The 18,904-nt window shown below is 39.3% G+C and overlaps 2 protein-coding genes across 4 annotated transcripts; one reads left to right on the top strand and one right to left on the bottom strand.

The window, feature by feature from the left end:
• The first annotated feature begins 356 nt into the window (after positions 1–356).
• abcd4 (ATP-binding cassette, sub-family D (ALD), member 4) lies at positions 357–9,174 on the top strand. 3 transcript variants are annotated; one of them, XM_086166836.1, is made up of 19 exons: positions 357–646; positions 824–942; positions 1,237–1,364; positions 2,772–2,911; positions 3,127–3,243; positions 4,015–4,140; positions 4,582–4,632; positions 5,360–5,454; positions 5,550–5,671; positions 6,038–6,129; positions 6,260–6,349; positions 6,540–6,745; positions 7,135–7,226; positions 7,366–7,402; positions 7,563–7,612; positions 7,748–7,800; positions 8,217–8,293; positions 8,443–8,558; positions 8,825–9,174. In XM_086166836.1, exons 1-19 carry the CDS (start codon positions 606–608, stop codon positions 8,915–8,917), a joined length of 1,845 nt encoding a protein of 614 aa, XP_086022962.1. In that variant the 5' UTR covers positions 357–605; the 3' UTR covers positions 8,918–9,174. The 3 variants fall into 3 exon arrangements, with proteins under 3 accessions (XP_086022962.1, XP_086022963.1, XP_086022964.1); XM_086166837.1 differs by having other exon boundaries at positions 457–646; positions 1,237–1,340; XM_086166838.1 differs by lacking the exons at positions 2,772–2,911; positions 3,127–3,243 and having other exon boundaries at positions 506–646; positions 5,365–5,454.
• LOC147222754 (acetyl-coenzyme A synthetase 2-like, mitochondrial) lies at positions 9,026–18,731 on the bottom strand. Its single transcript, XM_086166835.1, has 14 exons — positions 18,377–18,731; positions 17,596–17,692; positions 17,317–17,516; positions 16,568–16,743; positions 16,295–16,447; positions 15,447–15,594; positions 14,607–14,744; positions 14,107–14,199; positions 11,842–11,954; positions 11,162–11,288; positions 10,952–11,079; positions 9,771–9,834; positions 9,518–9,639; positions 9,026–9,441 (listed from the first exon to the last, which is right to left on the bottom strand). The coding sequence occupies exons 1-14, from the start codon at positions 18,669–18,671 to the stop codon at positions 9,268–9,270; spliced, it is 2,028 nt and encodes a 675-aa protein (XP_086022961.1). The 5' UTR covers positions 18,672–18,731; the 3' UTR covers positions 9,026–9,267.
• Positions 18,732–18,904: the final 173 nt, after the last annotated feature.

Here is an 18,904-nt window from a genome sequence, read left to right as displayed (position 1 = left end):
AAAATCTGATTTTGAAGAAGACAAGCCCCAAAAACGATATGTTGGCTCACAATTCATTTGAAAGTTGGGCTTGAGCACTTTTGTCTTAACTTGTTCAGTGATGTTTTTTAATTATTTTTTAAACACATTTACATTTTCAGGCATTTTTGATAAGGGGGAATGCATGGCAGTTTAAATATAGTAATTATGTCTGTGCCAAACAAAGGCAGACGAAAATCAAGTTATTTATCGTTAAGTTTGTTTTTTTTTATTTTGCCTTGTTTCAATATATACATCCAATGTAAATCGAACGTGTACTTTTATTTTGAAATGCCGCTCGACCGGCTAAACCCGGAAGTCCCGCTTCCATGCAAACCAGGAAAACATAATACAGATGGAGAGTCGGAAAGACGAGCTCACACGGTGTCTGAATTTGGAGCTAAGAAAAATAAGTTAGGGTTTCAGTGAGTAGTATAGACAGGGTAGCCTTTACGTGAATTTTATATTCAGTTTCTGCTAACACTTACAGCTGTAACAGCTAGCTAGTCTATGTCCGACGTCGTAACTAATCACCTGATATTAGAATCAACAAAGCGCATGTCGGTTCCGAACTACCTTCTTTGTCGATGCCTCGTTTCGGAACATCAAATGTCAGGAGGACACAAAGGTAAGAATTATTGTCATTGTCTCTCGCAATCCAAAACTTTGAATGTCGTTTCACACAGACTAAAGGTATAAGCAATAAATGTCGGTCTTAGTTTGAAGTTTCAGTTAAAGCTGACAAACAATTCGATCAGTGTGTAACGTTCTGGGTAACTTAATGTTGAACTGTGTGCACAACCAGACCAAGATTGGACTGGAGATTTGTTCAAAGGTTATACAACATCCAGAGGGTCCTCTTCCCATCATGGTCCAGTCAAAGTGTCCTCATGTTTGCCACGCTCCTCGGCGTCACTCTGACAGGTAATCATGGTAGAGGAGAAGTCTGAGGGCAAAAATTAGGCATGAGGTAAATGGCCATTATGAATATGAAAGCTACAAGATGACAGCTCGATCAAACCAATTCATCAACCACATCCCATCCTGGATTTTGCCATGAGTGGCTAGAAAAGTTATACTCCAAGAGGACTGTTGAATTGCCTGCTGACCTTTACCTGGATGTGTTGCTTAATTTGCTGCGCTTTTTTTTTTTTTTTTTACAAGTTTCCATTACAGCCAATGAAGCACTAACACATCTTTATTCCATTTCACCATCAGAGCAGCTGATCATTTACCAAGTGGGAGTCCTTCCCAGCCGCTTCTACAATGTGCTGGCAGACAAAGATTACTCCTCTTTCAAGGGTCTGGTGGCGACTGCGATGGTGCTCATTTTACTCAACTCCACGGTGCGCTGCTATATCATTAGAATTAGCTCTATTGAAGCCAATCTTTTTGTTTGAATGTAGTGTAATATAAAGCCTTAAAACCAGTTTTGATGTGAGGTTGATATTTCAGCTTTTTCAGACAGGAAACACATCAGCCTGAGAAGCAAATGTACTCATCATAATTCACATTATAACTTGAAACTAGATTTTCAGACAATCTTGAAATACTATTAATCATCAAAACATTTTCTCCAAATTCTTACATTTTAAATTATATCAAATAAGTGACAGAAAATAAAACATTATTGTCCCTTCAAAACTATTCAGTAATCAACACAGCAGCTCTTTCTTTTTTGGACTGCCTTGAACCTCCATCCCTCGATTTGGTAAGTTTCTTGATTAGTCCCCACTGACCGTTTACCCAAACAGGAACCACACCCTCTCAACAGCCTGTCACAGAGGCTTATTGAGTTCATTCTAATCTGATTTCAGTCAAATGAGGTAGTTTGCTGGCTTAAATTTATGAAAAAAGCTCATGGCCATCTTGAATACTGCCGACTGTCTCATAATGGCCACTTATGAAAAAAAAAAGAATCAGACATTAAAAAATTGGCAGTGAGTTTGTAAGTTGATTTTCCATCTGCCTCCAGCATGAAAGTGTCCTGCCACTTCATTCTTCATCATAGCAACCCATCCATCTTCGATGGCCCATGACCAACACACATCCCATCCATCTGGGCCTTCCAGTCACCACCATTTGTCTGCCCTTAAAATGTTTGAAAATATCACCATCAAATTCTTCATACATTTTTTAAAATTATTTTGCTGTTGTTTCCTCTCACTATGTTTTTAGCAAACCTCTTCACTCGATCACTGTTTGCTGGGGATTGTGATTTTCATGTCTCATCTCAATAATTTACCCATTTCATTCATTTTCCATGATTATGAAATACATTTACAATTTTTAACCATCCCATCTAAATCAAGTCTCTTTATATCATATTTAGGAATAACGTTCCCCATGTTGGATAAATGAAAAAAAAAAATTAATCAGTCAAAATTTTCACGAAAGCAGTCAAATAAATGTACAGAGGAAACCACTGATTTGTGCATAACTGACTTATTAAAGGTACTTATTTCGAACCCAAGTCAAAAATGCATTTAAATAGCTTTTTTCTTATCATGTGGGTGCACAACTATCAGTGAAAACATTCACTCTTTCCTGTACTTAATTGTTTTATTACTGACATACTGACCCGATGCATTGCTCATACCTTTTGTGTTGAAGTGTGGCAGCAATTATCTACTTTTTGGATGGATGTGGCTAGAGGACCACTTATGCTCTGATGTGTCAGGCTGCACTAATAAAAATAGAAACATCATACTTGTCTAACATTCTGTTTCTCTTGTGCTCTTTTTCTTTCCCAGTTAAAAAGCATTGACCAGTACATTTGCAATCAGATGTATGTCAACTGGAGAAAGATTCTTACTGAGAGCCTTCATGGGGCTTACTTCCAGGGCAGAGTCTATTACACACTCAATGTACTCAGAGAGGACATAGATAACCCGTAAGACTTCTTTGTTTACTATCTGTCTGTTTGTTTTAAAATGCAGGCCCTGATATAATTTCTACCGTAATGGGATTAGCATGGAATTAGACTCCATGCTTTTTAAAGGTTGCATATTTTTCATTTATCTATTTGAATATCACAGTGGGATTATAAATGGTAACACATTTGGTCATGGTGTTGTTTTCTTCATTTGTTCAATGTCTGACTTGAAGAGACCAGCGAATCAGTCAGGATGCAGAAAGGCTGTGTAAGCAGATGAGCACCATGGCCAGTCGCTTGATTGTCTCCCCATTCACACTGGCTTATTACACTTACCACTGCTTTTACAGGTGGGTTTGGAGAACATCTCATACATTTCTGTAAATTATAAACAAAAAAAATGCTCGTATGATTGTTGATTTGGGGCTCAACGATATGGGGAGAAAAGCAATATCATGACAATCATCCTGCTTTCATTACAGTAAGAATGTCACTTGTATACATAATACAAACTTATAAAACAATCGTTTTCACGAGTAGTCGTACTTATTTTAGAGTTCATTCTGTCTAATTTAATCTTCTGCCAAAATGTCAGCAATTTGCAAATAAGTTTTAGGCATTTTAAATTTTTTGGAAAATTAAGTGCTAGTTCTACGTTAAGGTGTTGCCAATTCTGGGTCACAAGATTTTCTGTGATGAGTGAAAATTTAGTAATTTTGCATTGAAAACCTGAAAAATTCCCCATTATGGAAATATTTTAAAAAGGTATATATATATATGTGTGTGTGTGTGTGTGTGTGTGTGCGTGTGTGTGCGCGTGTGCGTGTGTGTTTTTGGCCAGATTAAAATTGTATATGCCGAAATTCAATGCAGCCTCATACACCGTAAAGATTTCCTCATTCTCAACATTCAGTGATGAAATTCTTTTATGTTAGATATAAAAGCTACTTTTCCGAGGAGGCTTCTATAATCATGAAGCTACGAGCTTAGAAAATCAGATGACAGAATAACTTTGGCAAAGGATCCATAGGTTTAAAGATTTCTTTTCCATCATGTGTAACAGATTGAGCTGTAATTCCGTTTGAAATGTGTTGGTCAAACAAAGTTCACTTGCTTTGCAGCACTGGATGGATCGGCCCTGTCAGTATCTTTGGCTACTTTGTTATTGGGACACTTGCCAATAAAATTCTCATGGGGCCGATTGTATCGACTCTGTTTGAGCAAGAAAAGCTGGAGGGAGACTTCAGGTATGTTCAATATATATACAAAGTGAGTCACCCACACCAGTGTCTGTGTAAATAAGAATTTGTACTGACAAACAAGATGAGCTGAAGGGACTTTAATGAGCAGTCAGCATGTGTTTTCGCAGAACTTTTCTCTGAAGGAGAATGATTTCAGGAAGCTTGCAATGATTGTTGATAAGAAAAACAGTTCTTTGTTAAGAGGATGCATCTGTAGACATTGGCCAAGTGCCTTTCCCCATTTAGGAAGCGAAACAGGAAATCAAATGTATCAGCAGTGAAAGCCTGTTTCTGAGGGGTAATTGTATTTACCCTCAAGTTGAAACAATTATGTATTTTATAACAGGGAACACAGTGGACAATCAAGCTTTTCATTTTTGGTTGAAATTGCATTGTGGACAGTGAAATCACATTCTCTCAAGAAGAATGATTATTTTGTGATTATAGATTCAAGCACATGCAGATCCGTGTCAACGCAGAGTCTGCAGCTTTTTACAGGTGAGTCACAAGCTGGTGATATCTCTGGGTGAGGGGTGGATTGTACTACATAAATGAAATCAATTGTCAGAAAACTATTAATCATCTGACATCCGGATACCTGCTTTGGTATGTAAATTTACACAACACAAATTAACATGAGTTTTGTGCCAGTAAAATGAGAATTGTTTTGTTTTCCCTTGTATTTAAATGGTTATAAAAGACTTGAGATGCTACTTTCAGCAGCCGATTCCAGACCATGATATACAAGGAATCTCTCAAGGTCCAAATTCATTGACACTTTACTGATCATATCCTTACTAGTAGCTCTTAATTTCTTTTTTATTTTGTCTCTTTAACTTGTAAAGTCTTGCACAGTCAAGACTCTTAATAGCCTTAGCCTTTTTAACCAGAAATTGATATCTGTTTAGATGTAAAATCATATTAAAAATTTTGGATAGAATAAAAAAAATCCATAATAACACTGAAGCTAGATGATATCCTTTAGATTTTGATGTACTGCCGTGGCCCTATGGTTTAGCATTTGTTTTCTGGTTTATTTCATGCGTATTTTAACACTGCCAGGGTTTTCCGCAAATAAAAAAAATTTACCAGATGTATTTGACACTCTATAGCACAACAAGTGCTGTTAGTTTCTTTCTTTCTTTCTTTTCCCTTTTGTTTTTGAAAGAAATATAACACCTTGCCCAGTGTAAATAGTCCCCACAGAAAACATCTATGTGTGTAGAGCAGGTAAAGTGGAACACATGAGGACCAATCGACGACTGCAAGCTCTGCTCCAAACTCAGTGGAGTCTGATAAACAAAGAGCTCTGGCTTTACAGTAAGAACACAATAAACAGACACACTCTCATACTTATACTCAATGTTCAAACCAATTACATGTATAGATTTAACCAACAATCTCTTCTCTCTCAGTCGGGGTGAACACCTTTGACTACCTTGGTGGTTTCCTCAGTTACATTATAATTGCCATCCCAATCTTCAGTGGCGTGTATGATGGTCTTTCTCCCGGCGAGCTCAGCGCACTCATCAGCAGGGTAAACACTATGCTGTGCTTTATTTTTATTCCTTTAATCTAAAACAGGATGAAACAGTCTATTATTGTCATTCTTGGGGTTTCACCACTTGGTGGCACCAAATGTTTTCTTTTCGGAGACACAGCAGCTCCTCTCCACCCATGCTGTTTTCAGTTGTCTGCCGTTAGCCAAGAATCTTACATCTAAGTGTCTCACTATGCCTTTATAACCACATGGATCAAGCATGTTCAAATGCCACGACAACTGTTATGCACTCCTGTTGTTTTACTTCCATGCTATTCACCAACGTGCCTTTTGTTGTCAGTGTCTGCTTATAATGATCTTTTCTTCCTTGCTGTGACTCTACTTTTCCTTGTTCATATTCAGAATGCCTTTGTGTGCATCTATTTGATAAATGGCTTCACGCAGCTAATAGACCTGTCAACCACTCTGTCAGATGTAGCTGGATACACCCACAGGTATTGCACAGCATACCTAAATTCACCTCACTAAGGACTGATGATGACAATAGCAGCATTCATGCATACTGTCCCCATCTCTTGACACTGTGTGTGTGTGTGTGCGTGCATGCATGTGTGTTTTGGTCAGGATTGGAGAGCTGAGGGAGGTGATGGATGACATCTTACGCACACAGTGTGACTACGATCCAGCATCAGGGGAAAGCTATGACTTTGACAGGTGTGTGTGAGCACTTTCACTTTAATATCCGTTGGGGAAAAAAGTATACTAGAGGTGATTGGGGGTTCAGGCTTCATTCGGAGAGATGGCTTTCATAACTGGGATTAAATTTAAATTGTATGGGAATAGGAAAGACGAAAAATGAAGAAATCATGACACAAATGTTCTTTCATTTTGTCTCCTCACACAGTGACTTCAATGTTCACGGAGGCCCATTGGACACCGCCTTCATACTAGATCATCTTTCATTCAAATCTCCTGATTCGGATCAGCTGCTTGTGGAGGATCTGAGTCTGACAATCAGTCAGGGCAAACATCTACTGGTGGTGGGGAACACAGGAACTGGCAAAACATCTCTCCTGAGAGTCCTCAACAGACTGTGGGAGGCAAAGAGTGGTGAGAGAGCTGGAAGGCAGAGGATGTTGTCTGAGAGTTAAAATTAACACAGATGATGGGAGGACTTTTAAAATTCATAACAGAGACAAATATTTGAAGTAAACAGGAGAAATGTAAGTCCCAGAATTTAATAAGCTGTTTGATTTGTGACACTATATGTTTTTTTTATTTTAGTTTCTGGATTAAATTATATTATTTAACACTTTGTAGGACTGTTCAATGCTCCTACTATCTAATGAAGAGAAAATATATTTTCTTAATTTGCTGCTTGATGCATTGGTACAGGCCTTTGAGACATGTCCGACAAACAATGCTCACAAGATGTTTAAAAGAAAAGTTTCACATGCCCGTATCTTTGCAACTATCAATCTTATATTTGTACTTGTCAGGTTTTGTCCAAATGACGACATGCTTTGGCCCCAGAGGAACCCTTTTCCTGCCACAGAGGCCTTATCTGACTGACGGCACGCTGCGTGAACAGGTCTTTCTCCCCTGTCATGGTGATTCAATGAAAAGCATGCAAAATAAAAATAAGTACAAGCTAGATATAAACTGGCTAACTTGTGTCTTGTAAAATGAAAGCCTGAATGGTGGTTCACTGTGGATCTACTCTCCCACAGGTGATCTACCCACTGAAGGATATTTACCCTGCATCAGGTAGGTCTCCCTGTATCCAAACATTCATTAAGAAAAAATGAAGCTCAACATTTTAAAGTGTTTCTTATTGAAGGTTTTTTATTAAAAATTATTTGGACATTTTGTATTGTGTGTCAAGTCGGCCTCAGAATTGAGTGAGAGTTTTTTTTCTTTTTTTCAGGCTCAGTGGATGATGATAGAATCGTGCAGTTCCTGGAGTTAGCAGGGGTGGTGAGTTTTTTTCCCCCCACAATTTACCTATTATAATAAGGTAAAGTCCTTAACTGTTTATTCAGTTTAAGGACCAATAAATTTGTACTTATTTATTTTGCATTTGAATAACTGCTGATCTAAATGTCACCTTAGTCTAGTCTCCTGAAACGGACGGGGGGTCTGGATGAAAACGTTGACTGGAATTGGTGAGATCAACTGTGAAAACAAGTGAATTTCTTGAGTGTGTCAGGGTTCATGTGCTCATAAAAATGCCACAGGACTTGTGGAATTTTAAAAACCTCATTTAAAAAAGCAGACATTGAATTTACCATGAAAATACTCTTCACATGTTGCTGCATGTTATTGTTTGTGCTTTGGAATAACAATTTAGAATCTACTTAGTGATTTTTATTTTTAATTTTTTTCCATGTAGTTAAATTAATGCGTACTTTATATCCAGCCATGTATGTCATTGGATCAAATGAACCAGGTAAATGCTCAACAATAATTTGCAGGTTTCTTTTTGGGTGTAGTCAGGAAAATGTGTCTTGAAGAAAACCATAGACTTATTTTTTCCTGTGCCATGAAGTGATTCTGCATCTGAACCAGTATTTCTCTGCAGGTACGATGTTTTGTCCCCTGGTGAAATGCAGCGTCTCTGCTTTGCACGACTTTTCTACCTGCAGCCAAAATATGCTGGTGTGTAACTCAGTATTCCCAACAGTTTTTTCATCCATTACAAATTTTAAAACTCAGGAGATGCATCATGTTTTATGTCCTCCCGCCGATGGGGGGAAAAAAAGCCATCATCTTTAAACTGGTAACCTCTGTTTCAAATTTGTTCACAGTTTTGGATGAGGCCACAAGTGCTTTGACTGAAGAGGTGGAGGCACAGTTGTACCGAACGTGCAAAAAGCTGGGCATGACTTTGATCAGTGTGGGACACCGTAGCAGCCTGGAGAAGGTTCGGAGAAACTGTACCTCCCTTATCAGCAGTTAAAACCATTGTTCATTTCAGTTGCCTCGACTCAACAAAAACATTCAGATCGTGAAATGATTGAGATATTTGAATATGGGAAATCCATTCTTTAAAAAAAAAATGCATTGTCGGTTCTTGCCCAGCCCTACAAAATGCCAAAACCTCGATCGAACTTTAGACAGTGTTTCTAAGCTGCATGAAACATATGTAATCCTGAGAAGGTATTGATAACATCTTTCTATGATTTCTAGCACCACGATGTCCAGTTGAAACTCTGCGGTGGAGGTCGATGGGAGATAACCAAGTTAAAAGGAGGGAATGGGAACCTTGTAGAAGCCATTTGACTAAAACGTAATCCCTCTGACAGCCGAAATTGGGAGTAGAAAACACCCCTTTGAACTCTTTATGATGGTTTGAAAAACTCCACTACAAATGAAGAAAAGACACTTGAGATTCATTAAGATTTTTATTGTGTTTACATGTTTTAAATGATCAGTAAATTGACATTTGTAATAATCTGTATCACAAGGTTAATGTCCTTTACTTCTTTTTAACTTCTATTAAATATATGTACAAAGTAAAAAACATGAAAAATAAAAAATATTAATGTTATTTGGCCCTTAAAATTGTTTTCATACACAAATCTATCTATCTAAAGTAATTATGATGATTCCTCTGATCAGGTTTCAGAGATTCATGGTTTTTCTTTGCCGAACAGTTCACTGTGACCTTTGATGATTTCTTGAATAACTGAAGGATCATCCAGTGAGCTCAGGTCACCCAGGTTGCTCAAGTTGCCCTCCACCACCTTCCGTAGCACCCGACGCATGATCTTACCTGAGCGTGTCTTTGGAAGACGCTGGACTACCTTTGAGAATGAATGGAAAACTTCACTTTAGTCTTATGTTTTGGTGTTTGCAATTCTGACTGGAATTTGTTGTTACCTGGATAGAGTCGGGACAGGCATATTTGGCGATTTTTAAAGAGACTTTGTCTTTTACGTCCGAGAACAGGTCTGTCCTTTGGAGATCCGCATCCTTTTTTAGCACCAAAAATGCATATATACCTGACATTGTGGAGGAAAAAAACTAACTTTTGCCACATTCTTCGCTCAAACCCCATATTTAACATCCTTCAATGTGATGTTTGAGAACCACATTTTCGGACTTACAATACAGTGAGAGATTTCATGCTCACCTTGACCTTTGACATCATGTGGGAACCCTATAACAGCAGATTCAGCCACTGCAGAACATTGATTCTATAACAGAAATCACAGTCAGGACAAGAGACATTCTTTGTAGTTAGGTTACTATTTTTAAGCAATTGCAATTTGAAACAAAAAGAATTAGAAGTGTTTAAATTTGTTTTTCTTCATATGTATATATATATATATATATAATAACTTTGCTTGTTCTCTATTTCTAATTATCCACTACATTATTTTATAACAATGTCATGCACATAATTATGTGCTTTAATTTTGCAGGCTTTAATGCAGCATTAAAACAAGGTCTCTTAACATATTTATGTTATTTGTAAAACACTCATTTGTATTGAATCCTCTTTTTCCCTTCTTTCAATATGGCCTTAAGTTTAGGAGCCTTTATTTATTTATTTTTATAATTATTATTTAGATTGATTATAAATGTAACTGTGTTTTTTTATGTAGTAGTAGGAGATTGCATTGCCATTGGAGGAGGGCTGTGAGGAAGCTGCAGAAAGGAAAAAAGCCCAATAACAGCAACTTGTTCAGGACTGTTGGGATAAGGGGTGAACAACAAGGCTGATAACTGTGGAATTGGGATCTTGAGGATTCCCAGCCCAATCTGTGTGGAGTTAAGGGACAAAGGTTGGATTGAGAGGCCACTTGAGGAGAGCAGCAGTTAGCAGGCTGGGGAAAGCGTCTGAGAGAGAGTCTCTTGTTGTTCTCTGGCATAAGAGAGGGCAAAAGCTGGAAGCCTGGCGATGAGGGAAAGTGACCTGGCCTCCTAACTGGAAGGTGTTGTGGTTAGGTTAGAGACCACTAGATGACCTCTCCTCCAGGCCAAGGCCTCACCCATTAGAAATGCCGGAGATTTGGCATCGCAGATGTATTAAACCGCTGACAATTTATTATTATTAAGTATTTTTCTATTGTATGTATGTTTCCTTTACTGCTCAGTGTTATCACATTCATTTTATTTTTGTTCAATCGTTCTGTCATGATCATTTAGAATACATTTTGAATATTTAATTCCTTACTATTTCTTACTATGTCTGTTCCCCTTTTTGTTCTTTTTTATGCGTCAATACTGACTGAAGGTTTTTTTTTTTCATCTTTAAGTTGTCCATCTTTGAATGCCACTTTTCAAGAACAAACTAATTGTTGCTCTTACGACTACATCTTCTATCTCTGCCGTCCCAATCCTATGTCCGCTGACGTTGATGACATCATCAAGGCGACCAGTGATCTGATAATATCCCTCCTTGGAACGATGGGCACCATCACCAGTGAAGAAGTAGCCTGTGAGCACAGGGGTTACTGGAGTTACAGTCTTTATAGTTAGAGAAATAGACAATTTGTTCTTGAAAACATCAAACTCTACCTGGATAAGGCTGGCAATAAGTCTCAATAAATCTTTGATGGTTGTTATGAATAGTTCGGGCCATCCCAGGCCAGGCCTGGGCGATACACAGGGGTCCTGATGTGTCGTTGGAGGTTTCCAAATTCCCCTGCAGAAAAGCCGAAAAATGACTTAAACAACTCAATTTTGCAACATAAATTAATATGAATACAAGACAACAATAGCAATACAGCAAACAAGAATTTAGTTTGTAATGTGATTGAAATAGTCACACTAACATAAGGATCAGTAGTATAAAGACTTGATACAAAAGAAAAATTAGGACAGTTGCAGTGTTGTAAATACATCAGTAACCCTATTAATATTGTGTGTGTATGTGTGTGTTGCGAGGGAGGAAGAGGGATCAGTAGAGAGACAGAACTCCAACTGTCTGCACAATCTGTGCATTGTAAGAGTAAAAGCAACGGCAATAGCCATAAAGCAGAAAAGCAGATTTTGAATAGGGCGCTTTGCACGCAGAGAGTGCAACTGGCAGGTGGGGGCAGGGTGGGGTATCAAAAGTGACACAGCTGGTGACTCTTTTGTAATCCTAATCTGGTCCTCTATCCAGGCAGTTCCCAGCCATCCGATGTTTTCATGGGCTGCACTGAACCCACACTCACACACACACACACACACACCCATGCGGATAAGCACCACACCTCGCTGTTCATAAGCACTGGTTTAATGCCAAAGAAAGGTCTCATAGCCATTCCTGGGACAATCTCTGCACCCGGGTCTGATGGCCTGGGAGCGATGCAGATACCACCTGTCTCTGAAAACACACACCAGAACAAGGCTGATTATGAGGCGGGTGTCTTTCAGTATTGTCAATGAACAGGATGAAAAAACAGCAGTGTTTTAACCTTATTTTCTGTTTATTTTTGCACTTTCTTTAACTGCTATATTATTTCCTCAATTTTTGTTTCCACTACATCTTGTAGCAACTGCATCGCTGACGATTTAAAATGCAAAGTTGTACATCAGAAGGTTTTGATGAAATTGAAGCCACACTAAGTTAAAGCTGGTCAGTTAGTTTGAACCTTAGGACTCTGACAATATTAATGGCAAAATGGCTGAAGCGTCAGTTACAAAGTCATACACAACAATAAAAATGAAACCTGAAAAGCCTAAAAACTGTCGATAGGTGTTTTTCAAGTCAGAAAATTTCTTCTTGAAGTACAACAGTGAGTTTAGTCGGCTGATATTTTTAAAGTCTCTAATTGCCTGCCACTGAGTTTTTATGATAAAACTACGAAGATAATCTGGGCTGATCATCGGCGCAATGCGCTTTCATTATGGCTTTCATTTGAAAAAAAAAAAATATTAATCTTATTTTAATCAATTGAATTGAAATCTGACAAAAACTTTGGGTCGCCGCCCGCATCCTCTCACCTCTCCTGTCCTGTATGATCCAACTGAGAGGCCATATGACAGCAGCGGATCAAAATCTCTCATTTTTATCTGTGAACAGGCTACTTGCTCCCAGATCAACCAAATGGCAATTATGAATAATGCCACTTAACTCTAATTGGAAACACTGGTCCAGGGAAATAACATCACAACATAATCCTTTTTACTGAAGTAGGGTATTTGGGTTATATCTGTGTCTGTAATTCTTAAGCTTCTAATGTGCTGATGTTTAATCATTGTCAATTAATTATAGTTGCCATTTGTATGGTAATTATAAGAGATTTGCTCCATTTTGTCATCACTCAATCTAATTTGGACAGACTGAGGCTGAAACACATAGTGTCACTAAGGTCGCGTGTTCATCTGTTAAATCAGTTTTATTGGCAAAATCAGATAATTTCAAACATGCTGTCATTAAGTTATCATTATAAATGAATGTTAATACTTGCTTTGTTGTTTTTTCGTCTATTTAAGGGTGCTGGATATTTTTTGTGCAGCACTTTTGTTGTGTGCTTGGTGAGAGTCCTTGCCCCGAAATCACACAAGCCAACAGGGAAGTCAAGTTGCATCTTGGACCTGCCGTACAGAGGTGAGCCGGGGTCTTATCAGAAATGCATTTGCTGACGTCTTAACATTACACTGAGAAGCAGTAGATAACAGTCTTGTTTACTACATTCAATGTCATTTTCACTCTCCTTTGAACTCTAAGGCAATCTCCAAAACCAAACATAATCATAACTATTTTTTAATTGTTAAAACTGCTAGTCAGCAAATGATACGACAGAGGCTCAATAACAAAACTAAAAAGACAGAGTCCATAGACAAAACCTTTTCCTTGTCTAACTGTTTTTAGCACACTTCTGCATTCAGGACTGTTTTAAAAAGATGCATACAAGACAAAACGGAGAACTACCAATTTCTCACAATGTCTTGCTGTTACAGTTTCAGCTGGAAAAATTCAGAAGTGGACCTGTTTACTTTCTACATGAGTTCCTACGCTCTTACTAAAGTCAGACAACATCTGCTTAGCTTTTGAAGTCTGCTGGGGATAAAACTATTTCCTTCTCTTAACATGTATCTGTGTGCTTTTGTGAGTAAGAGAAGGAGTGGTAGAGAAAAGCAGTATATACTCAGTCATATTGTTTCTGCACACAACTACATTTACCATTTTTTGTAACTTTTGGAAGAGATAGCTGCTCTACCCCTTTAAGGCTGACTTCCCTGCTGGCTGTCGAATGTAGACGTGGCCAAGTTCAAGAAGAAACATTTGACCTTTTTCAACCTCTGCCAGGATTGTGATTGTGCTGCTATTTAGTTTGTCCATCCGCTTAGTGGTTATTTATGTGTTTCATTCTTCTTTTTTTCCAAGCACTATCAGTTCATGGTTAGAGCTTAATGTCTCAACTCCAGGATGATGTTGCAAAGAGATGATCTATTTCATATTTAGTCAGGCTATAGATTCTCTAACTTGAAATAATTTACTGGAGAACTTCATGTGTTGTATCCATAGTAACCTGTTTGCCACCAGGTGTCCACGATAGGACATCGTCCCTCTCCAACCACTCTGTGGTACCACTCCCACGCTTCGGTATTGATGGGCTCGCCAACTGTGGAAATATAAAGCTCCTGTAAGACTTTTTCTTATCGTTCCCTTTTACTCACGGGATTCAAATATTTCCGCAGTGAGGCGTCTGTTGTAGGGGATGCAACACATCCCCTACAACGCAAGCAAAGTGAAAGTAAACATGTCAGAATCATGATGAGACACAGGCATCAGAGTCCTGCAGAAACATTATTTGGCATGCATCTTTAGTTCCTAGGAAGGGAAACTGTGTCAAAGGGGAACCTCAGCGAAAAACTGCCTTGAGTAACATTACGACATCACATGTGGTTTAGCTCATGGCAGCCCCTGAGTGATGCCAGATGGGTATAAGAGGTTAGAATATTTTAAAAAAAGGCTGCATTTGTGAATTTTCTTGCAATATGGGAAATGTTACCGTTGTGTTTGTCATACCAGAGCCCAGAGTTTTGAGGGTGGAGCGGTCGTATTTATGCACCCACTGGTCTCCATGCTTCAACAGCAGGCGGATTGCAGTCGGAGCCCCATAAAACTGATTGATCTTAAGTCTCTGTACCGTCTCCCAATACCTGCCTGCGAACAACAGAACACATTCAAAGGAATTATGTATAGAATTCTAGGATGTTAGTAACAATAAAACAGAATCCGGCGTCAAAACTTTGTTTGTCCTTGTAATTCGAAAGCATATTCTGCTTGTCAAGGTGAGTGTGCTGACCTGTGTGCGCATTCTTTAACTCATAATTATAGCCTGGCCTGTGGCCTTACTAAAGCTCAACAGTTATTCTCAGACTACGGTACAAGCATGCAGGATTGCAGGAAAGAGACAGGAGTAATGATTGAGTGGACCAAAAAAAACTCATAAAAACCTCCATGAAAACCAGAGTGGTCATGATATATTATGATTCGTAAATATTGCCACATAAAGATGCATCATTTATTAAAAACCCTGGATAGAACGACAAAAAACATAAATATTTGATTTCCTTTTCTGGCCCTTAGCTGTGAGCAAGGAGGTGACTTCCGGTACCTAACGATATGCCATAACTAAAGAAAATGCCAAATATACACTAAAACAAAAAAATAGCAATTCACTTTCAGAAAATAAAAGTTGTTTTCTAATGATATCCTGATATAATCCACAAACCTTAGGTGGTTTCTATCCTACTTTTGTGATACCAAGTAGTGCATCATGCTTTTGCATTCCCATCAAATTGAACTTAAAGCTTTCCGAAATTGACCGGCGTGACAATGAGGAGCAGATTCTGCTGACGGTACCTGGATCAGGATAAACAGGACTGCTTTCAAACAGGACTGTGGTGGCCCCGTTGGCCAGGGGTCCATATACAATGTAGCTGTGTCCTGTTATCCAGCCGATATCTGCCACACAGCCGAACACATCTCCATCATGGTAGTCAAAAACATACTAGTTTAAAGAACATGGGATAAGTCAATAAAACTGGGTCAACTTAAGATGCAGAGGATGAAGTATTTTTGATACCTTTTAAACACCTAAAACATTTTAATATTTACCTAACTGCAATACCATGAACCTTAGAGTAAATAAACAAATACACTACTGCTAAAATCAGAATTGCAGAGGGTGAGGGTAAGGGTGAGATTTCTCCCACTGATGCTTGACCAGAATAGCCTGGCCACCAGACAAATTTCCCCAGCTCAAATTTCATATAACTCCGTCCAACCAAATGCCCCTTCCTATTCAATCTAATTTACGCTGAGTTCAGGACGTAACGCTTTGCTGGAAAGTCTATGACAGCCTACTTTAAACACAGGGTGCCTGCTGAGCTGGGTCGTACCTTGCCAGTTGATTCATTTTGAGAGATAGAAATTAAGGCTGCACCCAAGTGCAAAATATGTTTGCTTCACTTGTGATAACCTTTAGTGAGCAACACATGTTGTTAGTCACAAACAACATATGACTCAAGCGGCCCGTCTCTCTGGCTGGCTGGTGTTCGGAAAGAACTGAGACCTAACACAATTGCTCCGGAAATCAGTTTTAGTAATGCCTGAGTGCGGATTAGGGATCAAATTTTGTCCGTCAAAGGGATGACTCGGGGTGAAAATCTATTTAAAGATTACTAGGCCTTATATAATAGTGGTATTACCCTGTGTGTGAGTGCAGCGTACAGCAGGTATCCAGCCTGAGTGTGGACAAGTCCTTTGGCCTTCCCCGTGCTTCCCGATGTATAAAGAAGGAACAAAGGGTCTTCACTGTCCATGGGAGCTGGTTCACACACCACATCCTCCTTCTGCATCTCCTGCAGCACAGAGGTATTCTTTATTAGCAACTAAAAGACACTCTCTGATGAGAATTGTTTCTTAACTTCCACTTGGCAGGAGACAGTTCAGCCGTATGCCAAGTGAAGGAATTCCCTCACCTCCTCCAATGCGATGTCCCATTCTCTCATGATCACCGGGGATTCTGTTCTCATTGCAACAAACACTCGCCGCACCGTCGGACACTCCCGGACGGCCGCGTCCACTGTGTCCTTCAGCTCGATGAGCTTTCCCGCTCTAACGCCTTGGTTGACGGTGATGACGGTGCTGGATTGGGCTGCATGTGCGATGAATACAAAAATCAACAAACCTACCACGGTGTCACTTATGCAACTGTGCCATCAAAATGATTTCTCGTTAAGAATTGAAGTGCTAGCTGTAGTTTTTCTTTAGTGACTTATTCCGTATAAGTTATCATTTGAAGTGATTGATTTTCATGTATCAAGAAATATTTGCATTGTATGCACGTCAACTTATGCATGCAAGTAAAAACAGCTGTAGCTCAGCTAATCCTTGCCGTAAAGTTATCACACACAGCAAGCAGCAAAGCAAACCGTTTTGGAATAATATCCCGATTAGATAAGTTTGCAGCTATTTAACATTTGCTAGTTACAGTTTTTCCAAAACAACTTTATCAATGATTGATCAGCTTCAATTAAGTTTCTCTAATATTCATCCAGGCTGAGGTTTGAAAGTACCAAAATTTACATTTAAAACCAAAATGTTGTAATTAATCATTTAACACAGTGTGCAGAAGTGATTTTAAAAGCAGTCCTACAGAGACAACACACAAGCACAGACAAACATGTACACACTTTATATTTCAAAAAGGCCGGTCACAATGAATTACCATCTCTTATGCGCTCAGCAAGAGCTTCAGCACTGAAACCTGCGAAAACCACATTGTGCACGGCACCGATACGGGCACAGGCCAACATGGATACCACTGCCAAAGGGCAAGGAGGCATGTAGATGGTGACACAGTCTCCCTTCTTCAAGCCATGTCGCCGTAGCAGGTTGCCAAGGCGACACGTCATCTCCAGTAACTGCCTGTGGAAGAATATCTATGAATTATGCTTGTCCACCTAAATGGATGATCATTTACTGTAACTACATCTAACCTACAGACCTGTAGGTCACTTTGACCTCCGACCCCGGTTCATCTTTTTCCCAAATGAGTGCCACCCTGTCAGGACAGGCGTGCGCATGGCGGTCCAGGCAGTTCACTAGACAGAAGCCAAAAGACCACAAAATCACACACACTGTTTGAATATTGTTACTCCAGTTAAAGCTCTCCCTTTGCCGATAGCTATAAGTGTCAATCAGGCACGTTTTACATTTTTATTCAAGGACTCATGACTTCATATATAGAAGGTGATAAGGATATCATCAAATAAGTCACTACCTTATTAAACAAGTGGATACTCACTGACAACTGAATTGTTAGGTAAATGTCATCATTTTTCTGATCAATAATAATCACAATCATAATAATAATAAAATAATGATAATAAAAGTAATAATAGTAATTATGATAATAATAATAATAGTGATGATAATAATAATAATAATAATAATAATAATAATAATAATGCATTTTGTTTGGGGGCGCCTTTCTTGACACTAATCAATGGTAGTATGTTGGAGTGATGAGACATTTTAGTTACTTGGACAACCATGCCTTTAGTTGCTTTATATTAATTGTTTTTTCTAAATTGTATTATTCTTATTATTTCTTTAATAGACAAACAGAGACCACATCGGCACACTCATGTTTCTGATTATACTTACAAATATGCATTATAACTACATCATAACTGTATCGATGATCTGTTTTTGGAAGAAAAATGCAACAGTCTTATGTAAAAGACTGGATTGCAGATCCCTTTTCTCCCCCCCCCCGGACTTACCGGACACGTTCAGCCTCCCCCCCTCGAACCAGCGAATCTTTCCCCGCTTTAGGTCGCAGTCCCGGGCGGTGTGGAAAGGGCTGATCCAGCTCAGCCTCCGGCGCGCCACCGCCGTCCAGAAGCGCTCACCGTCGGAGATGGAGAACTCCTGCAGGCCCGCCAGATCCGTGACCCCGGCGAAGCTCGCCGCCTCCGGCATGAACGCCGCAACGTTGCAGCTCCTCGTACCCGCGAAACGGAGGTACGGAGGGAGGACGTGGCGGCGGAGGAAGTTTATGGCTGCAGAAGACAACATGAGGAAAGTGGAAGAGCGAGCGGCGCCTGTCTGGAATTCAAAACCAAGTTTGTGGAGAAGTGCGTAAGGGTTTGGGGAGGAAGTGTGGGGGGGGGGGGTTTAAAGGGCGGTGCGCTTGAGCCGACACTTTCGACTCTGCAGGAGCTGCAGGGAAGGGGGGGGGGTTGCTTGCAGTTTTTTTTTTATTTTTTTTTTTTAAGCAGACAAAAATAAAAAAAAAAAGGGTATACATA

This window comes from Fistularia commersonii, chromosome 20, assembly GCF_037954325.1.
Source record: "Fistularia commersonii isolate RoL2024-O1a breed Wild chromosome 20, RoL_Fcom_v1.0, whole genome shotgun sequence".
Taxonomy (NCBI): Eukaryota; Metazoa; Chordata; class Actinopteri; order Syngnathiformes; family Fistulariidae; genus Fistularia; species Fistularia commersonii.
Note: the sequence above shows the minus strand (reverse complement) of the source record. Positions and strands in the feature narration are given on the sequence as shown.